At 31.6% G+C, this 20,985-nt stretch overlaps 3 protein-coding genes across 3 annotated transcripts; 1 reads left to right on the forward strand and 2 right to left on the reverse strand.

Annotated features, from left to right (window-relative positions):
- On the forward strand, positions 6,432-11,636 carry LOC18590339 (poly [ADP-ribose] polymerase 3; the record flags this gene model as incomplete). The annotated part of the gene is made up of 16 exons (XM_018128199.1): positions 6,432-7,040; positions 7,125-7,238; positions 7,360-7,417; positions 7,520-7,589; positions 7,901-8,075; positions 8,153-8,286; positions 8,368-8,605; positions 8,685-8,812; positions 8,899-8,975; positions 9,053-9,213; positions 9,294-9,503; positions 9,601-9,703; positions 9,807-9,889; positions 9,968-10,111; positions 10,201-10,383; positions 10,476-11,636. Coding segments are annotated over 16 exons (2,556 nt in total), but the record flags the coding sequence as incomplete, so codon positions are not given.
- Positions 11,436-13,496, reverse strand: LOC18590340 (beta-1,6-galactosyltransferase GALT29A). Its single transcript, XM_018128198.1, has one exon. It carries the CDS (start codon positions 13,035-13,037, stop codon positions 11,733-11,735), a length of 1,305 nt encoding a protein of 434 aa, XP_017983687.1. The 5' UTR covers positions 13,038-13,496; the 3' UTR covers positions 11,436-11,732.
- On the reverse strand, positions 18,721-19,856 carry LOC18590341 (zinc finger A20 and AN1 domain-containing stress-associated protein 3). The gene is made up of 2 exons (XM_007015791.2): positions 19,553-19,856; positions 18,721-19,469 (listed from the first exon to the last, which is right to left on the reverse strand). Exon 2 carries the CDS (start codon positions 19,444-19,446, stop codon positions 18,955-18,957), a length of 492 nt encoding a protein of 163 aa, XP_007015853.2. The 5' UTR covers positions 19,447-19,469; positions 19,553-19,856; the 3' UTR covers positions 18,721-18,954.

The raw sequence follows: 20,985 nt of genomic DNA on the forward strand, positions 1-20,985 counted from the left end.
TTTCATGGACATAAACATAATGTGGATCACCAGAATTTGTTTAGTTACATGGGCACAAACAGGAATAAATTGCACTCTCCTCTCATCCTTCTAGTAATAGTTCTGGAGTCAACATTAGAAAATTATCAAAATTTTCTATTGTAATGTATGCATTTAGCAATTCTTTGCTCATGTAATTTTGCCTTGAAAGTCATGAAAATTTGCGTATAAAGATTCGAGATTATATGTAATCTTAAAAATAGTTCTCAATTTATTTTCATGAATACCTTCATTAAGCAGATCTCATTGCACATTTATTTAATGAATTTTCTCCCCTTATTTTGTTAGATTTATTTAATGAATTTTGAAGTTTTAGTAATTTGGAAAGACTCCAATTCAATTCTTAAGACCAGCCCAATACACAAACCCACACTACCCAGGCCATAAATCATGAAGTCCAATTTTCTAAACGGATCAGGATCACTGAACTTTCCACAAAAACCGACCCAAAACAGACCACTAGGCCCACTAGACCACTAGTATTTGTCTAATTTCTTTTTATAATATCTTTTTCGGGTAAATTTCACCTAAAGGTATGCAAATTCAAATTGAACCTAAAAGCAGAACCGAATCAAAGTGAGTTTAATTTTTTCGATCCAATTCGATTAGTTCAATTTTTGATTAATTCAGTTAAATGTGTTTGTTTATAACGATTTAATCAGTTTGGTCATATTGAAAATTTTCTTAATCGAATTAATTAAAGTGAAAAATATTTATACGAAGAAGGGTAATTTTTTATTTTTTTTTAAATAAATCCCTAAATCTAATTCTCTTTCCCTATTGTTGTGTTTGTTTATAGATATCTCTCATTCCCTTTTGCTCTCCACCTCTCTCTTTCTGGCTGCCGCAGCTAACCTTCACCACCTTCACCATCGCCGCAAATGCAAGCCTTCAACCTTCCAGTCACTAGACGGCTCGGTGGCACTCCTCCATCCTTTTCTTTTCTTTTTTTTATTGCAAGCTTTCTTTAGATAGCTGCAACATTTTCCGATAGGTTATTTTCTTCCCCATCCTTATTTTCTTCCACGTACCACTATTGTTTAGAGGGGGCTGCTCCAGTGCTGTGTCACTTGTTGTTTTTTTTTTTTTTTGATAAATTAAAATAAAAACTTTTCAATCTTTAGCCTTCTAAGATTGTGAAGAGCCTAAGACCAAAGCTTTTAGTGCCTGTGCATACTTTTAAGAGCTTGTTTGATTTTGTTTTTTTTTTTCTTAAGATTAAAAGCTATTATAAATTTTTTATGAAAAATAATAGTTTTTAAAATTAGTTAAAATTATTTGATAAGCGATTTGGTAAAATAAATTATATAAGTTCTAATTTTAGTTAAATTTATCATAAAAGATATTCATATAATCTTCAATCATCTAAAAAATTAAAGTGGAGTAAGTTTGGTTCGAGCTTATATAAGATTTTAAATGTTAAAATTAAAAAAAAATCCGTACAGAAACGAAATAGCTCTCAAACTTTATATAATAGTAATAGTGTTAGATTTTTGTTAATCTAGCAAGCAATCAGAAAGCTCCTCTTTAAAGATTTTCTTCAACTTTTTTTTAATTTTTTTAAAAAAAATTCTACTTTTTTTAAAAGCTTTTCAAAATCCTATTTGACTTGACTTCTGTTTTCAAAAAGTAAATAAACTGAAAGGCACTGAATCTTAGATTTCTAATTTAGGTGCAATTGATTATCCTGTTTACTTTGAATGTGCAGTTCATTTTATGGAATATGTTATTTATTGGTCTCCTTTAATATGTGTCTGATATCATTAGCTGTGCTATTGTTTTATAGTTGTGTTTGCTTAACATAAACTATATTTGGAACCATAATTTGTTATAGTGATAAGAGATATTCTTGAGATGGAATCTGAAGCATAGTTTATGGCTGGTAGTTGGCCTGTGTTTAAAATGAAATAATTGGGTGCGAATTGGCTGTCACCATTGCAGTATGGAAATTGCCCTTTGGACAATTACTTTATTGTCTAATTACTGTATTAGAATTATCATAGTATTATGAAAAATTGTAAAAATGATAGGAGACATTAAAGCAGTGGAAATAGTCCAATTATTAACATTCTTGCAATAAGGAAATTGCCCTTTGGACATTATTGTTTTGAAATTTTTTTTTTACTTTTTAGTATATTTAATATATTTATATATTTTCTATTTGAGTGAGATTCAAGATTTCAATGGCAAATCTAAGTGATCATAATCCAGCTCCAATTCTAGCTCATACTCCTAATTAGACTGCCACTCCTAATGTCGTGCCATCACCGACTATACAACAAATTCAAATCTCTACCCATAAAAGTGAAGTTGGTAATTCTAAGAAGAGGAAAGCACTTCCCCAAGGTTTGAAATTTGGAAACACTTCACCAAATCCGTCAATGATCAAGGTAAAAGTAAAGCTAGATGTTTGTGGTAAAGAACTTTCTAGTAATACTAAATATAATGGCACAAATGCATTAAAGACTCACATGGCTACTTGCAAAATGTTTCTTTGTGCTAATGATTCCACTCAAACAGAATTGGCTTTTCAATCGGGAGATAGGTCATTAGGAACATGAAAATTCAGTCAAACAGGTATTAGAAAAGCTCTAGTTAAGATGATCACTAAAAATGAGTTGCCTTTTAGAATTGTAGAAGGGGAAAGAATTCATGTCAACTTCATATCCTAGGTTTGTTGTGCCATCACCATGGACTGTTGCTAAAGATTGCAATAACATTTTTGTTGATGAAAAAAACCCATCTCAAACATTTATTGGGAACATCTTCTTTGAGAATTTCTCTTAACTACAAACACATAGACATCAATGCAAAGAGTAAATTATATGTGTTTTACGGCTTACTTTATAGCTGATGCTTGGAAACTTAACAAAAGAATTTTAAACTTTTGTCCCATTTCTAATGATAAACGTGAAGCCATAGGGAAAGTGATTAAGAAATGTTTGCATGGTTGGAGGATTTAGAACATTTTCACTATTCCAATTGACAATGCTAGTTCCAACGATCTTACAATAGTACGTATGAAAAAAAGATTTAACAGTCAAGGAAATGGTTTTTTAGAAAGCAAATATCTTCATATGAGATGTATGGTACATATCATTAATCTTATTGTTACTAATGGATTGAAGAAAATGAATGATTTAATTGATTGTGTCAGAGGGGCAGTTAGATACATGAGACAGTCACCTGCTAGGTTACAAAGGTTCAAAGAACGTGTCGTGTCTTCAAATATTCAATCAAAGAATTTGTTGTGTTTGGATGTTAGTACTAGACAGAATTCCACTTACCTGATGTTGAAAAGAGCTCGAAAGTTTGAAAAAGTCTTTGATTCATCTGAGGTTGTTGATCCTTATTATAAAAGTGATTTGTTGATGGGTGATGAAGTACCTAAATATGAGGAGTGAGAATATGTTAAGAGGTTCAATCTTTTTCTAAAACATTTTTATCAACTCACATTAAAAGTTTCATATACTTTTTACGCCACTATTAATCCTTTGCTTGATGATATTTGTGGCGTTTATTGCATTCTGAGAGATTGGCAAAGACATCTTGATGTTGAGTTGCAAACAATGACAAAGAGAATGAAAGAGAAATTTAATAAGTATTGAGAAAATGTAGAAAAAATGAATAAGCTACTCTACGTTGCATCTATTCTTGATCCAAGGAGGAAACTTGTGTTTGTGGAGATTTGCTTGAGGAAAATATGTTCAAATGAGCAAGCTTCATTGATTTGTAAGAGTTTGAAAAAAATAGTGAAAGAGTTGCTTGATGAATAAAAAAAAAGAGTACAACTTCATCAATCTAAAAAAGTTGGTGAAAGTAACCAATCTCAAGTATCAAAAGCTTAAATAGTATATATACCTCAAGTGGGTCCTTGGGCTTTTCATTTAAGTGAATTCTGAAATTTGGCTCACTTAGGATTGGCTACTTTCACCAATTTTCTCATATTGATGAGATTGTACCTTTTTTTTGGCATTCATCGAACAACTTTTCCATTATTTTTTTCAAATTCTTACAAATCAATGAAGCTTGCTCATTCGAATACATTTTCGTTAAGCAAAACTCCACAAACATAAGTTTCTTCCTTAGATCAAGAATAGATGCAACGCAGAGTAGCTTATTCATTTTTTTCTACATTTCCTCAATACTTATCAAATTTCTCTTTCATCTCTTTGCCATTGTCTGCAACTCAACATTAGAATGTCTTTGCCAATCTTTCATAATGCAATAAACATTACAAATATCATCAAGAAAAATATTAATAATAGCATAATAAGTACCTGGAACTTTTAATGTGGGTTGATAAAACTGTTTCAGAAAAAGATTCATTTTTTTAACAATTTATTCATTTTTTACAATTTCTTTCTCTCTCTACCCAACTACATTTCTCTTTCTCTCATTAAATTAAAATGAATTTAAAATTTAAAGAAAAAAAATTAAAATAAATTTAAAATAAAAAGGTTTAAGTTTTAATTATAAATTACAAAAAAGTTAATATTTAAACTTAAAAATAAAAATAAAATTTTAATTATAAGTTTTTTCTATTTTAATATTTTTAAAATAAAGAATAAAATAATAAAATCAATATTTTAATTATACATTATTAATATTTTAAATAAAATATAAATAATTAATATTTTGTAAATTAAAACAAATAATCACATTTACATTTAAATAACAATTTATTAATATTTTTAATAAATTATTAAAATAATAAATATTTTAATTAAAATTAAATGTTATAATAAATGATATTTTTGTCATTTATCACTTATTCTTTAGTTATTCCTAAAATTATTCTTGTCAACCAAACATTAAAATAATTCATAATAACAATTCTTGTCCTATTCTATTCCTATGAACTACTATATAATAGTAATTCATGTCTTATTATATTCTTACGAAATGACTATTCCATTCCCACTCTATTCCTTCCTGCAAACTAAATACACCTTTAGGGATTTATTTTCAAGGAAAATCCAAAATTATCCCTCTTTATATAAGCATTTTTTACTTCAGTTAGTTCGGTTAGTTCGATTGAAAAAATTTTAATTGAAAATTCAACCAATTAAACCGTTATAACCAAGCACTTTTAATCGAATTAACTGAAAACCGAACTGACTAAGTCAAAAGAATCGAGCTCACTTTCATTTGGTTTGATTCTTCGGTTCAATTTGAATTTACACACCCCTATTCCACTTATACTTTTTATGATTTTAATTTTTTATACTTTCATTTTTCTCAAGTAAACCTTACTGGTATCTTTTCTCAACTAAAATTTCACGGATAACTTCTATTCCTGTAATGAATTAGGTTATGAATTTTGCACGATAAAATTTACAAAAGATATTCTTCAATGTGAACAAATAGATTATGTTTGAATTGTAAATATTTTATAATTTTACTGTTAACCTTCTGTGAGATATTCACAAGATATAAGTTAAAATCATAAAAAGCACAGGTTGAGTTTACCTAAAAATATTGAATGCAAGAACATATATACTCAGTGCATTGAATATTGTAATGAGAGCACATGTCCCACCTTGGTAGCAAAAGTTTCACAAACATTATATTTTAATCAAATATAGAAATACTTTACAATAAAAATAAAATTTTTGGTTTCACTCTTTCTCTTATGCACATTTAATTAAAACTAAATTAATACCTATCTTACCAAGTAATGCAAGTATACACACAATTTATTTGGGAAACTTTTGTGATTAAATATTACTATCAATTTAGCTCTCAATATACATAAATAAATGCATATAGTGCTTGAAGACACCAAACAATTCATTGCAATTTTTCCACCCAAAGAAAAGCACAAAACTCAAAACTACCGCCACCATATATAGAGATAGATATGTAGCACCGAAACCCCATAACATTGGATTTGCTTCAATGGAAAAGATCTAGTAAATGCAATCAAATTTGATCAAAGCTACACCCCTGGTGTCACACCTCTAAACTTGATCAATCAAATCAACATTACCAATTATGGCCATCACCTAAACATTTGATTGCATGCCCTATCTTGTGACATGATACAGCATGTTGGGTCTCCCACCTCTCAAATTCCAGGTGTCAGTCCAGGAAGATAAGGAGGTGTCAAGTAGTGTAAGAGCAAAAGAAAAAGAATTGAAACTAAAAAGGGTTTGGATATTATTGCATGCCAGAGATTTGCATTTGTTAAAAGAGATTGTGCTCATCTTTGTTCTCTAGCTTTAGTATAGAGAGAAAGAAGGAGAAATATCATGAAGGTTTGTATAGAGCAGCATGTTATCTTGAGATTTTGATAATAAAATAGTGTTGTAATGGCCTGTTTCTTAGTTTTAGTGCAATGGGCAAAGTAAGCGCTTGGTTGTAGCTTGATGCTTTAACAATTTTTTTTTTTTTCAATTGTGAAGGTTCATGAAACAAGGTCTCATTCCCATACACATCCAACTGGTGATCATGAAGAGAAAGTGATGGCAAGGAAGCAGAAGGCAGACCAGCTCAAGACTAATGAAGGAAGGGAATCTCCAAAGAAGGCCAAGGCTGAGGTTGACAATGACCACTCTAATGAAAAATCTGCATCTGATGTAGCTAAAGAATTTGAAGAGTTCTCTAAAGCTGTCAGAGAGCACTTATCTGATACACAAATGAGAGAAATCCTTGAAGCTAATGGCCAAGATTCCTCTGGTTCTGGTACTTCTGCTGTCATCAAATGGTTAGTGAACTTCCATGTTGTTGTCTTATTATACAATGCAGCAATCATCTCCGAGAGTTTAGAAACTGATGCCGACAAAATCTTTTCTGTTGGCAGCCTAGATATGTTGTTTTATGGGCCATTGGAGAAGTGTCCAATTTGCAGTGGAGATTTGGAATTTCATGGTAACCGCTATTCTTGCAAGGGATCTTATAGCGAGTGGTCTTCTTGCGTCTATAAACCAAGAAATCCACCACGGAAACAACAACCAGTCAAATTGCCTGATTTTGTCCTCAATTCTCCTGTTGCTGATGCAAATTTTATTGACGAATCTCATTCTTTTTATGTAACTTAACAAATTTAGTTACTTTACTGAGTTCTGTCCTTCTTGCTGTAGTTAATAAAGAAATATCAGGATCCAAGTCGCCGGCCTCACCGTTTTGTGGGAGTTACAGAAAAACCCTTCTTAGGAATGATGATTTCCCTCGTGGGCCGTCTTAGTCGTACATATGTGTGTGAAACTGTTTCAGTTGTAGTGGCTAATCTATATCTTTGTTCTCTGACTTTTTTTTTTTTATTATTTTATAAGCATCTTTGTTCTTTGACTAAAAGTACAACTCTTCTAAATGCAGCAATACTGGAAATCCAAGATAGAAAAACATGGAGGGAAAGTCTCCAGCTCTGTCATTGGTAATTGTTTCCACTATTGCCAAGTTTGAGACTTTAAGCTGCTCAGTGTTCTCTTATTTATTGCTTGACTTAAGAAAAAACTTTGTGCAATAACTGTGGCAGGTGTGACTTGCTTGGTTGCTTCACCTGCTGAGAGAGACCGCGGTGGCTCATCCAAACTGATAGAAGCAATGTGAGTATGGATATAATTTTCTCAAGATAGAAATGACCATCTCTTATAATAATAAGAGGCTCGCCTAACGCACAAAAGTTTTGACCTCTAGGCCTTGCCTATGGTGAATGTTTGTGTCGGATAAGAGATTCATTTGCTTCTAACTTCTGCTAGCTTTAGGTTTAAACATAATTAGTTTCCTTAAGTTTCTGGGACAGAATCATATTTGGACTTTCTGGGACAGAGAAATTAGCTTGAAAATCATATTGACAGTGAAAAGTTCTAGAATTAGTTCAATGACAACTCATGAAACAATAATGTTGAAATTGCAGGGAGAGAGGCTTACGAGTGGTGAGCGAAGCTTGGTTACTTGACAGTATTGAGAAACAGGAAGCACAGCCTTTGGAAGCCTATGATATAGTTTCTGATCTTGCTGTCGATGGCAAAGGAATTCCATTGGATAAACAAGATCCCGAAGAGGCAGCACTTGAGTCACTTTCAGCAGAAGTATGGATTTCCCTCACAACAAATTGAGCTTGGAAAATTGGTGGTTTGTCTCAATTGTGTAATTTAATTGCTTGCAGCTCAAGCTATATGGAAAAGGAGGAGTCTACAAGGATTCAAAATTGCAGGAGCAAGGTGGCCAAATCTTTGAGAAAGATGGGATATTGTACAACTGTGCCTTTTCTCTTTGTGACCAAGGTCGAGGCATTAATGAGTAATATAGCAATATTTATTTCCCTTTTCTATGTCGACACTTTTATTACATTTTGCTGATTTCCAAGCTTCATTGGTGCAGGTATTGTATCATGCAACTGATTAAGGTCCCAGAGAGTAACCTCCACTTGTACTACAAGAAAGGGAGAGTAGGCGATGATCCTAATGCTGAGGAGCGACTTGAGGAATGGAAAAACGTAGACGGTGCGGTGAAGGAGTTTGTCAGGCTCTTTGAAGAGGTCACTGGTAATGAGTTTGAGCCATGGGAGAGGGAGAAGAAGTTTCAGAAGAAACCACTGAAGTTTTATCCCATAGACATGGTAAAATCCCTTGTTTCTTCAATTATATTGGAAAGTAATGGTTCTTTTTTTCTAATTGCTTTTGTTATTATTAACTTAGGATGACGGAGTGGATGTGAGACATGGAGGATTTGGCCTTCGGCAGCTGGGGGTTGCAGCAGCACATAGTAAACTCGAACCACTGGTTGCAAACTTTATGAAGGTTTTGTGCAGTCAGGAGATTTACAAGTATGCTTCTTGCCACTACAATCATTATCCATTTTTTCTTGTAGACTTTTCTTTTTGTTTTAGCATTGTAAATTTTCACTTGACAGGTATGCTCTGATGGAGATGGATCTAGATGCCCCTGATTTACCAATGGGGATGCTCTCTAATGTCCATTTGAAAAGAAGTAAGAAACATTTCTGCCCTCTCCAGCTTCCTTTTTTTCCTTTTACTCCCATATTAATAATATGATAATTCCACCAGGTGAGGAGGTTTTGCAAGAGTTTGTAGAGAAAGTGAAATCAGTGAAAGAGTCAGGACCAAAAGCTGAGGCTGTTTGGTCAGACTTTAGCCAAAGATGGTTTACTCTGATGCACTCCACCAGAACTTTCGTCTTCAGGGACTATCAAGAACTTGCAGATCATGTAAACCCCGGAAACCTGACCAAGTACTTCCTGTTTTAAGTCTCTCTTTCTTGTTACTAGATCCTGCCTGAATTTTGCAGGGTGCAGCTGCATTAGAGAGTGTTCGAGACATTGTTGTGGCTTCACATGTTATAGGAGATATAAGTGATGATACCCTTGATGACCCATTGTTTGATAGGTACAAGAGAATAGGGTGCTCAATATCTCCAGTGGATAAAGATTCAGATGACTACAAGATGATCGTCAATTATATGGAAAAAACCTATGAACATGTCAAACTTGCAGATATTGTAAGCCTTGCTCTTCAGGATTTGCATAGTCTACTTCCACTTTGATCATTTTCTTTTCACTTGTTAACAAAGCATTATACGTCTCATTTGAGTTCAGGAATATGGGATATCAGTTGATAACATCTTCGCTGTGGAGACTAATGAAGGCCCCTCTTTTGATGAAGTAAAGAAGCTGCCAAACAAAATCCTCCTGTGGTGCGGTAAGTAAGACCTTGAAGATAAACCTTTCATCATGGTCTTTCTTGGTACTATTTCTTTTCTCAGTATAACTGATCAATCTCTCTATTCGATGTTTTCTTTCAGGTATCAGGAGCTCAAACCTGTTGAGGCATTTGCATAAAGGCTTGCTGCCAGCAAGCTGGTCTCTACCAGTGCCCGGTTACATGGTAAATGAATTCCAAAAATCTTCATCGTGTTGAAGTTCCAATCCTGTTCATCTTATTGAATTTACGGTTTTCTAACAGTTTGGGAGGGGCATCGTTTGTTCTGATGCTGCTGCAGAAGCTGCCAGATATGGCTTTACTGCTGTAGACAGGCCCGATGGATTCTTGGCTCTGGCTGTGGCTTCTCAAGGGGAAGAAATTGTTGAGCTCAAGGACCCACCTGAGGTATATATACTATCTACGCTTTTGATTACTGCTTTATCGCGATACTGCTCTAATTCTTATGAAGCCCTGAATCTGTCATGGCTGAACAGGATACAAAGTCATTGGAAGAGAAGAAGGTTGGTGTAAAGGGATTGGGGAGAAAGAAACCAGATGAATCAGAATTTATAAATTGGAAGGGTGGTATTAAAGTCCCTTGTGGTCTTTTGATCCCCTCAGAGCATAAGGATAGCCCTCTCGAGTATAATGAGTATACTGTCTATGAGCTCAAACAGGTATGTCCAAGAGGTTCATTGCGTGAACAGTTCTGGTGAGTTAAGTTATTGATTTTCCTGTTATTCTGGTTGCTAATATTCTTTGACCACAGGTGAGCATAAGGTTCTTGGTGGGAGTGAAGTATGACGAAAAAGGTGTGGTGATGGACACCGAGGAATAAAGGAGGAAGAGCAAGGAAGGGTTTACTGTATAGGGTGTCTTGACCTTTGTCTGACTTTTGCTTTAGGGACGATGGGAAAAGCTATAAGATGGTTCTGTTATGGGTTGTAAAGGGTTGTTAATGGCTTTTGCTGTACATAATCACCTCTTAACATCTCTGCGATAAAGGCAGATAAAGTATCGGTGTAGTGCACTGGCTCTAAAATCTGAATCTGATCAATGTTGACGTTAATGACTTTTGCTGTACATGATCACCCCTTAACATATCTGTGATTGAAGCAGATACAGTATCTAATGTAATGCACTTCGTAAAAATATGAATTTAGCCCGTCTTCTTTTTATACTCATTTTATCAGTTCAAGCTTTGAGGTTTGGTGTGTCTGACAAGCATTTTTAGCAGCAACATCCCTTTCTCCTATCCTGCCCAACCAGGATAAATTTGTTCGTAACCTAGAATGAGACAGATAACTGACAATTAAAGTTTATAACGGTATATATTAGAAAGATAAAAAGGAAGTAAGTTTTAACCTTAGATCCACCAACGCCTTACAATCAATAGTATCCCACAAGAGGACAAGAGTTATAGCCACTCTGGGGCATGAACTTTTGGTTGCAAATCAGACAGTACTGCGTACATAGATTCAGTATCTCAAACATATCATCTAGTTTCAATCATAGCATTCTTATTTTCTCTGAAAACTAAAAACTATCAAGCAAATTCAACCCAAAGAAAATCACTGCCGTAACTTACTATGAAAGTTTTGGAATGAGGGCGTCTCTAAAAGCATCACTAGAGACGAATTTCCTCCTTAGAGGTATGCTACAAAAACACCTAGACTGAGGATTGAAAGACAATTTTCTAAACTATCAATCAGTATATGTAATATGGATGTTTAACAGAAGAAAGGAAAACTGCATCAAGGAGAATCTGTTTCAACAAAAGCAAATGAATAATCCAAATCTTAATTCACATAGTTTCCAATTTTATACTTTGTGTTACCCTAAACTACCTTTGATAGGACAGGGCCAGAATATGAAAAAGACTTCAGCAATTGTGTTTCCTTTCAGACTAGCATTTTTTTTTTTTTGTTTTGTTTCCTTGCAGACTAGCTTAGTGGAAAACTACTGATACAACATGAATACAACAATTTAACCTTGACCAAAATGCAAAAGATTCAATCAACCAAAATCATTGATAGATTACCACAGGAGGGAACCTGAACTTGTCTGAAATGAACGGTATTGCTTGTGGATTGTTCACCAAATCGTGATAGAATGCATATTCAGCCTCATAGTCATGTAATCGGAGCTCAGCTTTCTGGTTAGTATGATAGTGATGCTTAGCAGAAGTTGATTTCCCAAAGCCAAATATACTAACTTTGTCACAAATTCCCAAAGCTAGCATAACAGCTTGCATTCCAGAGGAATAATGAAACATAGAACCATCATGAGTAGATCCCCATTCACCCAATGGCTTCCCTGTCTCCTGCACAAATCGTTTCACTGAATAATACTTCACAATCCTAGCACACAACATATCAAAACGCGGATCTGTAATCAACAAAGGCGCCTTGTGAGATGAATTGCACACCAAATAGTCCATGAAATGAACCGGTTGACAAATATACATAACCATAGGAACATTTCCTCCATAAGGGTGACAAAAACAGCCTTCCCTCCTAGCACAAAGATGCAGTATATTGCTATTTACAAACGAAATACTCGTTTTTGATCCCACATTCTTTTCAAACCTCTCAGTCCTAGCATTGTTTAATCTAATCACGACCTCATGACCATCAATCAACGCCCCATGATCACTACTTAACAATATCCCACTATTCCCCACAACCGCACAAGATTTATACGCTTTATCTGAACTGATTAAACCATTGTGGTTATCAATAGGAACCTTCACTAATCTAACTAAATCCATCATAATTTCGGGTTGAAACATCTTTTTTCTTGCCCAATCCTGTAAGTTCCTCCTAAAATCTAACCAATACCGATAAAATTTCGGGGACCTGAGCATTACCGATAATCCATTAGAGTTTCTGGCTTTGATATCATGACGATTGAACCTGTTCCAAGTTGCAAAAGTCCTGTACCTTCCTTGACTAGCAAAGTTCCCTTCCAGCAGCTGCTCTATCTCATGCTTGGATTTTTCTTCACCTATATCAGTGGCTGCAAACTTGAGCAAAGAAGAGTTAAAAATTTGCATTGGCGGGGGTTGGATTATGACCCTGGTGGACGCCAACTCAGTTGAAACAGTAAAGACGCCGCGGCGGCGGATGGCAATCCGGCAGCTTAAGGTTGCAGCCAATGCAACAAGCATCAGGATGCTGATCAAGGGTCTAACTGGCCGCTTCATGGAAGCAATCAAATTGGTGGAACGATAAATGGGTGCTAGATATGGCCAAAAAAGGTAAAAAGTATGGATCTTGAATGCATCTGTATTAGATTCAGATCCATCTTCAGGTTCAACAGATTTTGGCATCCAAAAAAATTTTGGATTTTTTAAACACAAATAGAAACAATCTTGGAGTTGGGATTTACAAGAAATTGCGAACAAAAGATCAAATCTTTTTCATGCAAGAACAAGTATTTCCTTCTCTTGAAGAAAACCCAGAAAGGAAAAGAGACAAAGATAAAATCTTGGAGTGGGAAACATCACAAGAAAGTGAAATATGAAATGCAGATGAACGTGAAGAATGGGAGTGGGTTTTGTTTGATAAGTGGAAATTTCATGATTTATCCTGTAACAAGCACAGGGTGTAAGAACAAGAACAAGCACTACGCTATAACTAAAAGCAGCCACTGCAAAAAGGAAAAGGAAAAGAAGTTGTAAACCCTAAAATGTAAGATTTCTGGATGGACGAGAGAAAGCAAAATTGAGAGGAGGAGGAGGGGGAGGACTGAGGGCGGTCTTAGCTTTTTTTCTTCTCTGCCCATTTAAAATGCATGTTGTTTGCAGGCCGTTGGTGGGGTCAAAGTGGGAAAAGCAAGGGAGTGTTGCTTGAGTGTGTTTGTGGCGATGGATGGAGGATAGTGGAGATTTGTATGGGTCCATTTTCTGATCATCAACGGCTTAGATTAGATCATAGATTTCTTAGGACTAAAGGAAGGGGTCTTTACTATTTATTACCACTTCAATATCTAAATTGGATCTATAAATAAATTTGTTCCATGATAAATATATATTACCTATTCCAAAGATTTTATATCAATCTCTTTTTTACTAAATTAAATTTTTTTTTTTTTGGTGGTGATGATCTTTCTTTTTTTCCAAAATTGACGGTGATAGTTAAATTGAACTCTAAGAAACATAAAACTTTTTGGATGTACAGAATCATTTCTTCTCTAAAATAAGATGATTCCCTCATTAATGGGATAATATAAAACAATAAAATAGTAGTGGAACCTTGGGGGGACCCACTCGAAGGAAGGGTGACAAGAGGCTTTGTCTGGTTTGGTGGGTGATTATTACGAGAGAGACCGTCGGGTACGATGAGTGGATCAGACAAATTGTGGAAATGTTTTCATTCATGACAAAATTGTTTTCATGGAATTTTCCTTTGGCAATGTATGGTTGTGGGCGGAGGTAACGAATAGCTTTGGCCCTTTGCCTTCACCTAAAATTCCGCGTTACTCAAACTTTGGTGGCACTTTCAACACGGGGAATAATTAAATATTTTTTACAAGTTTTGTTCACGAAATAAATAAAAATAAAATAAAATAATTAGTTTATAAAATATAATAAAATAATTATTATTTAATTTGATATGATAAATAAAAAAAATAAAATATAAATATTTATTATAACTTATTATAATGTTTGATTGGTAAAATAATTTTATAATAAAAAATTACTTTTATTACGTATATTATTATTTTTTATTATTTTATTTTTAGATATTAATATTTTATTCATAATTTAATCATTAATATTAGAAAATATTAATATATTATTTATAATTGAAATGTTATTATGATTATTTATTTTTATTTTATTTTATTTTTAAAATATTAATATTTTTATAATTTCTTTAAAATATTAATATTTTGATAATTTAAATATTAATATTTTATTTATAATTTAATCATTGAAATTTTAAAATATTAATATTGTATTTATAAATTAACTATAATTATGATTAAAATATTAATACTTTTAATTAATTTTTAAACTCAAAATACTTTTTAATATATAATTGAAAACTTAAACTCTTTATTATAATAAGATATATTTTCATCAAAAACAAAAATACTCTTTTAATAATTTAGTAAAATTTATACTAAAAGATAAAATTAAGTAAATTTTTCTTTTTTAATAATTTAATTTTTATTAAAATTAAAATTAAAATTTTAATAATTTAATACTTGATTATTAAGTATTAGTATGTTTTTTATTTTTATTTTGTATTTTTTAATTTATATTTTTACTTAGAAATTTTAAAATATTTTTTAAAATATTAATATTTTTTATTTATAATTAAATTATTAAAAATATTAAAATAATAATATTTTTATTTTTTAATGTAAAATATTAATTTTATAAGTTTAAGTTTGTAACTTTTCAAATAAAGTAAAAACATTTTAGTTCAAAATGTTTTGAGTTCTATTTTCATGGGTATGGAATAGCTAATACCATGGGGAGATGTGGTATTAGCTATTCCAAAGTTTAAGTTGATTTTGAGGAATAGCCATTCGAAAGGAATGGCTATTCCTTCCTCCATAAACATACTAAACATATGGAGAAAATTTTTGGGGGAATAGAGGGAGAATGGTTAAGCCATTCCCCTAACCAAACATGCTATTCTTCTTGTTCCTTTCACTTTTTTTTATTTTTTAATTTGGTTGGTTTTTGTGATAGAGAATGGCTATTCTCTAGAATTTTGAAGTGATGGTTATTCTCTAAAATTTTGGTCTAGCCATTCTCACCTCTTTTATGGTATTGGCTATTTTATGATTATGGGATAGAGTTAAAAAATTATTAGATGAAAATGTCTCTATTTATTGAAAATAATTACAATCTTACAAATAGAAAATAAAAATAAAAAAGTAAAAAAGAAATTAAAATAAAAAACTATATTAATAAATTATTAATGTTAAAATTTTTAATGAAAATAGAAATTAAAAAATTTAAAAATGAAAATACAAATAGAGAAAAAATAAAAAAGAATTTGAAATAAAAAATCATATTAATAATTTAATAATAAATTATTAACATTTTAAATTTTTAATGAAAATAAAAATCAAAAGCTTAAAAAAGATAAATATTATTAAATTATAGTAACACGTAATTTTTTCTAGTATACTAAATTATAATAAAATGTATTTTATTTTGATGAAAATAAATTTTATTATAAATAAAGGGTAATTTTATCATTAATCATTTATTTTTTTACTGTTCTAAAACTATTTTTACCAATCAAACATCAAAATGAGTTATAATAACAATTTTTATTCTATTCTATTGCAAAAACCAAATTACATAATAATCATTTTAGTATATTCTTTTTATTATTCTATTTTTACAAAATAACTATTCTATTCTATTTTATTCCATTTCATGAACCAAACGTACTTATCATACTCCCACCCTTTATTGCTTCATCAAGGAAAAAGAAAAAAAGGAAAATTTGATCTTATTTATTTCCTTCTTTTTGCATCATAAGGGAAAAAATAGGAAATATTACTCTATTATAAGTGGAATCAATACTTCCTCTCAAAATAATATATATAATAATTGGGCACATAAGCACTATTGTTAATCTATTATTTCAGTTTTGATTTATTTAATAACGCGACGTCTATTTTACCTTTCTTATATTAGAGAAACAATAGGATTAAACTTTGAACTCCGAATTCAAAATCTAAATAAGCTAAAAATAAAGATTTTATTGTTTTCTTCCCCGTTTTGATTTTACACCAAATGTTTTAAGGCAACGTCGAAGATAAAAAGAAAGTTAAAATGCTGAGACAATAAGAATTATAGATCAAAATGTCGCTTTCTCAAACCTTAAATTACAAAATAAAAAAAAAAAAATTTAAAGAAACAAGATCTCACCCATCTAAAAATGCAAAATTAGACATATTTCTCGAAAAAAAACATAAACTTTTATCAAATTGACTAACACATTGAAATTTTTATCGAAAAGAAGAGATTAATTTCGTTACAACTACATAGTAGATGTTTCAAACATTGGGATAAATATACAACCAAATCGATTTTCATCCTTGATTTTGAAATGAGAAAAGCTCAAGCTTAAGAAAACAGAATTGTATACCAGGAGAAGCCATGATCTACTGTCAGAAAAGACAAAGTCATACATGCTTTCAACTTTCTTCAGTGACAATATCCCGTGTAAACTTTCCCCTCCTTTCCTCGGTTGTGTCCTCCTTCGTTGAAGAATGATCAATTTTCTCAGTGCTTGGAAAGCAAAAACTCTTCACAATTGACTTTCATCGCAGGTGAAACATTTTCGCCATTGCCTTGTACTTTTCTTATGAGCCAATTCAAATAGACTCCACCTCTTTCTGCGTTTAGGGGTTTGACAAAAGAGGAATAACTCAAATTCCTCTTCATCTTCATCAATCATTTCAGTATCCAAATCCCAAGGAAACCTGCTTGACTTGGATCTGTGTCGTCTTCTCCAATCCAATCATGTCTACATGAATGCTTGTTTGGGTTTTTTTTTTAATATTTGAGAGTTTTTGGACTCTTCCTCTAGCTTTCCTTCTCGCAGTTATTTTGCAAAGTCGAAAATATATTAGTGAATCAGCAATCTAATTCCAAAATATATCTTTTAAGTGTTTTTCATTTCCTATATATTTTAGTCATTTCTTAAAATCAATTATCGGCATTTAGAGTCAGGTTGATTTTAGGTAAAACAGATCTTAAATTTCATAAGTCTCATAATTGTATAATAATAATATAATAAATTATATTAAAAATATATAAAAATTAAAATAATTAATAAAATATCTATTTATTCTATCATGTCTAATAAATATTAATTTTTAACTATTTATCTTATTTTTGTAAAAATTAAAATAATTAATAAATGATATATTCTCTCACTTTTTTCATTGTTACCTATAAATCTCTAAGTTTTTATCACTTTTCAATTCCCACAGTATTATTAATTTTCAACTATTTATCTTATTCTCAATCAATTAAAGATAATATGTATTTATCTTATTCTCAATCAATTAATAATTTTTTAATTACTTTTTTCTTATATATAAAATTATTTTTTTTTTTTCAATTTATACTATCTACTTATGAATATTTTTTCTCATTTACTCTTTCTTCTTTAACTTCAATAAAAGAGTCTTTTTTTTAATTTCAATAAAAAATATTATTTGAATATTTATTTTTAGATTTTTGAAATTATTGAACGGTTCCTAATTTGGAGTTTTGAGATGGAGTGTCTATTTTTAATATTAATTATTAAATTATAATCAACTATTAAAATATGGGTAATTTACCTCATTTTTAATATTAGTTTTTTACTTTTATTCATTTGTTTACAAAAGTAAAAAGTAAAAGTTTCAAGCATATATGAAAGAAAGTTGAAACGTATTAGCTAAACTGAATTTGGTAAGATAATGAAGCAAATTTTCATTTTCCTTTTCAAGCTTGACTCTATCAACTAGTGATGAACTTCAAGAAGCGTCCAGGAATTGAACTGTGAACGGTCCCATTTTTTCAGGTCAACAGGTGCATGACTCTCCACTCTTGACTTCATATGAAATTTCCCTCAACATCTTAATTATATACTCTTTCCATCTTATTACATTTGTTCTTCATTGATTTGTTTTTTTTATCAAATATAATCAATTTTAATTACTCTATTTTACAAATATCATATAAAATTAAAATTAAAAAATTGAAAAGTCGAACTTTTAAATTTTAATTTTATTAACTGTTCTTATAAATGTTCTATATTGATCAAATTGAATTCATTCAATTAAAAAGAAATTAATAAAAGGAAAACAAATTAGTGCGGAAGTTATTTCTGTACCAAAATTAGCAGATGATTAATTGGCATTAAAAGTCCGGTCAGACCAGCCTAGACTGTAAATGTTAAGAGGGACTGAATTATCAAGCGATCATTTTTCTTCTTAATTTGTGACATTAGTGGATTGATAACCAGCAAATCGACACACTATTCAATTGAAAATCAACATCAACTTTAAATTAAAATACCATTAATTTTTTTTTTGTTTACATTCATCAACCCAACAACAAGCAGCAACAACCGGTTACAACCACCATCTAAGCCACACCCTACACACGTTGACCGGCCGGCCGGCGAGACCCAAGTGTCAATCTAATTCATGATTTTTTTAAAATGACCCAATTCTCGAATTGAAAACATAATCAGAAACAATTTTTTTTTTGAAATTCATATTTTCTGAAGCTTCTCACCCTTGACAACAGGGTTAGCTTTAGCAATCTGCTCTTTTCCCATCTCTTTGAAATCAAAGGTACAATCGTGTTGTTCAGGGTGCCTATGAGTCCCACAGAAAACCATCCCACACCTGCAGGTGAACCCCGTGAGGCCGACGCGCTTCTTGCAAGCCAAGCATCTGTTGGGTCTAACTTGAATCTGAATTTCCTCCACCTTCACTTCTTCGTCCGTTTCCACCTCCTTCATTGGCAAGGAACCCGAAAATGGAGATGATGAGATCGATGACGATGACGGCAACGAAGAGAAAGGCGAAGACAGAGGAACGAGGGTTTGATTGATGGCTTGTTTGGCGGAGGAAGATTGCTGTTTCTTAAGCTGGAGATCGCGGTAACATTTAGAACAAAGATTTTGGGTTGCAGGACTTCCGAAAAATCCACAGTTGTTTGCGCATAGCTGTGGTGCTTGACTTCTATATTCTTCCGCCATATCTTTTTCGATTTCTTTCAAACCTAAATAAGAAAAAATCATTTAGCATATAAAAAATAAAAAACCAAAAAGAAAAGTAAAGCATAGATTTTGGAGGAAACTTCACCTGAGCCGAGAGTTTCAGAGAGGAGAAGAGAGGGGAGAATCAAAGGATAAATGAAACCGATCTCTAATGTTCAGTAGGAAGAAAAAGACAGAAAAGAAGTAAACGAGGAAAGGCAACGAAGGAAAGGAATCGCTCTCTCTCGAAAAAAAAAAAAGAGGGAGAAGGATTCCTGGTCCTGGTTGAAGATTCCACACACTTTCTTTTTTATTTTTTTTCTTCTTAGGTCAAATTACGCGTTAAATATACGGTTTAAATTAAATTTCGCCTAATTAAAAATTCAATTACCAAAATTTCCAGGTGGCTCTGCCTACCTATATAATAGCCGTTTAAGCTACGTTAAAATTTGCTTTTTTTTTTTTAATAAACATATATTATAGTTAAGACTCCAATTTGGACCAAGGTTGGAGACGGCAGTACGAGAAACCGAAGGGTGGAGACATGGGGAGGAAGGAAGGTGGAACATTGACGTGGACGTGGGTCCCGAATGTAGTTGGTAATGACAAATGAGAAAATCTTAAGCCGCCCCTTTTTTAAACAGGGTGAAGGGTAATTAATTTGGGTGAGTGAAGATCACGTAATCAATTACGTCGCTAATCATCACGTGTCGCGTGTGAAAGTGTGAACCAACGCCGGCCGGGCCGACGACACGGAGAAAAGCTACGCGATTCTTAACGCGCCTTCAGATCTAAGGATAAAAAGTAAGAGTAAAGGTAATATATGTGAACTACGAACTAATTTTTAAGTTTACCATTTGAAAAAGCTAATCACAAAAATTAATTGAAGTATATAAATGATATAAATATAAAATATTATATAATATTTAAAAAATTTTAAAGTAATTTAAAACATTAAAGTAAATTTTTATTTTTATTATATTTAATTAATTTTTTATATTTTTTATTTTAATAAATATTAAAATATCACTTGTGTATCATTGAGGTTAAAAGTAAAATATGTTAAATGATCATATATCACAATATTATTTTTTATAATATATTAATCTATCTTTTTTTTTTATCCTTTTTTTCTTTTAATCGGCTACCCATCCATGGAGGGTGGAGGTAATATATTAATATATTTTATTAACATTATATGACATAAAATGATAACAAATATTTTAATTAATAATAATTAATCAATCATTGATTATAAAAATTTATTTTATTTAAAATAAAATTAAAAAAATTTAATTAAATGTAATAAATTTTAAAAATTTATTTAAATAGTTTAATTTTTTAAAAATATTATGTAAAAAAAATTATGTCTAATTGGAAAAATTAAAATTATTTGTATCATTTTATTTCCGAAATCTTTTATCATTTCCCTTTACATAAACCCATAATTATAGCTAAACCCTTACTCTTCTTTTTGATGATCATGGAATGACTTGATACTAGGAGAGTTGAGATCGGGAACCCCGGCCGCGTCACCAA

The sequence above is a fragment of the Theobroma cacao genome, chromosome 9 (assembly GCF_000208745.1).
Source record: "Theobroma cacao cultivar B97-61/B2 chromosome 9, Criollo_cocoa_genome_V2, whole genome shotgun sequence".
Taxonomy (NCBI): Eukaryota; Viridiplantae; Streptophyta; class Magnoliopsida; order Malvales; family Malvaceae; genus Theobroma; species Theobroma cacao.

Coding starts and splice junctions, on each gene's coding strand:
- LOC18590340 (XM_018128198.1), bottom strand. CDS start 13,037: ATGCCAAAATCTGTTGAACCTGAAGATGGATCTGAATCTAATACAGAT.
- LOC18590341 (XM_007015791.2), bottom strand. CDS start 19,446: ATGGCGGAAGAATATAGAAGTCAAGCACCACAGCTATGCGCAAACAAC.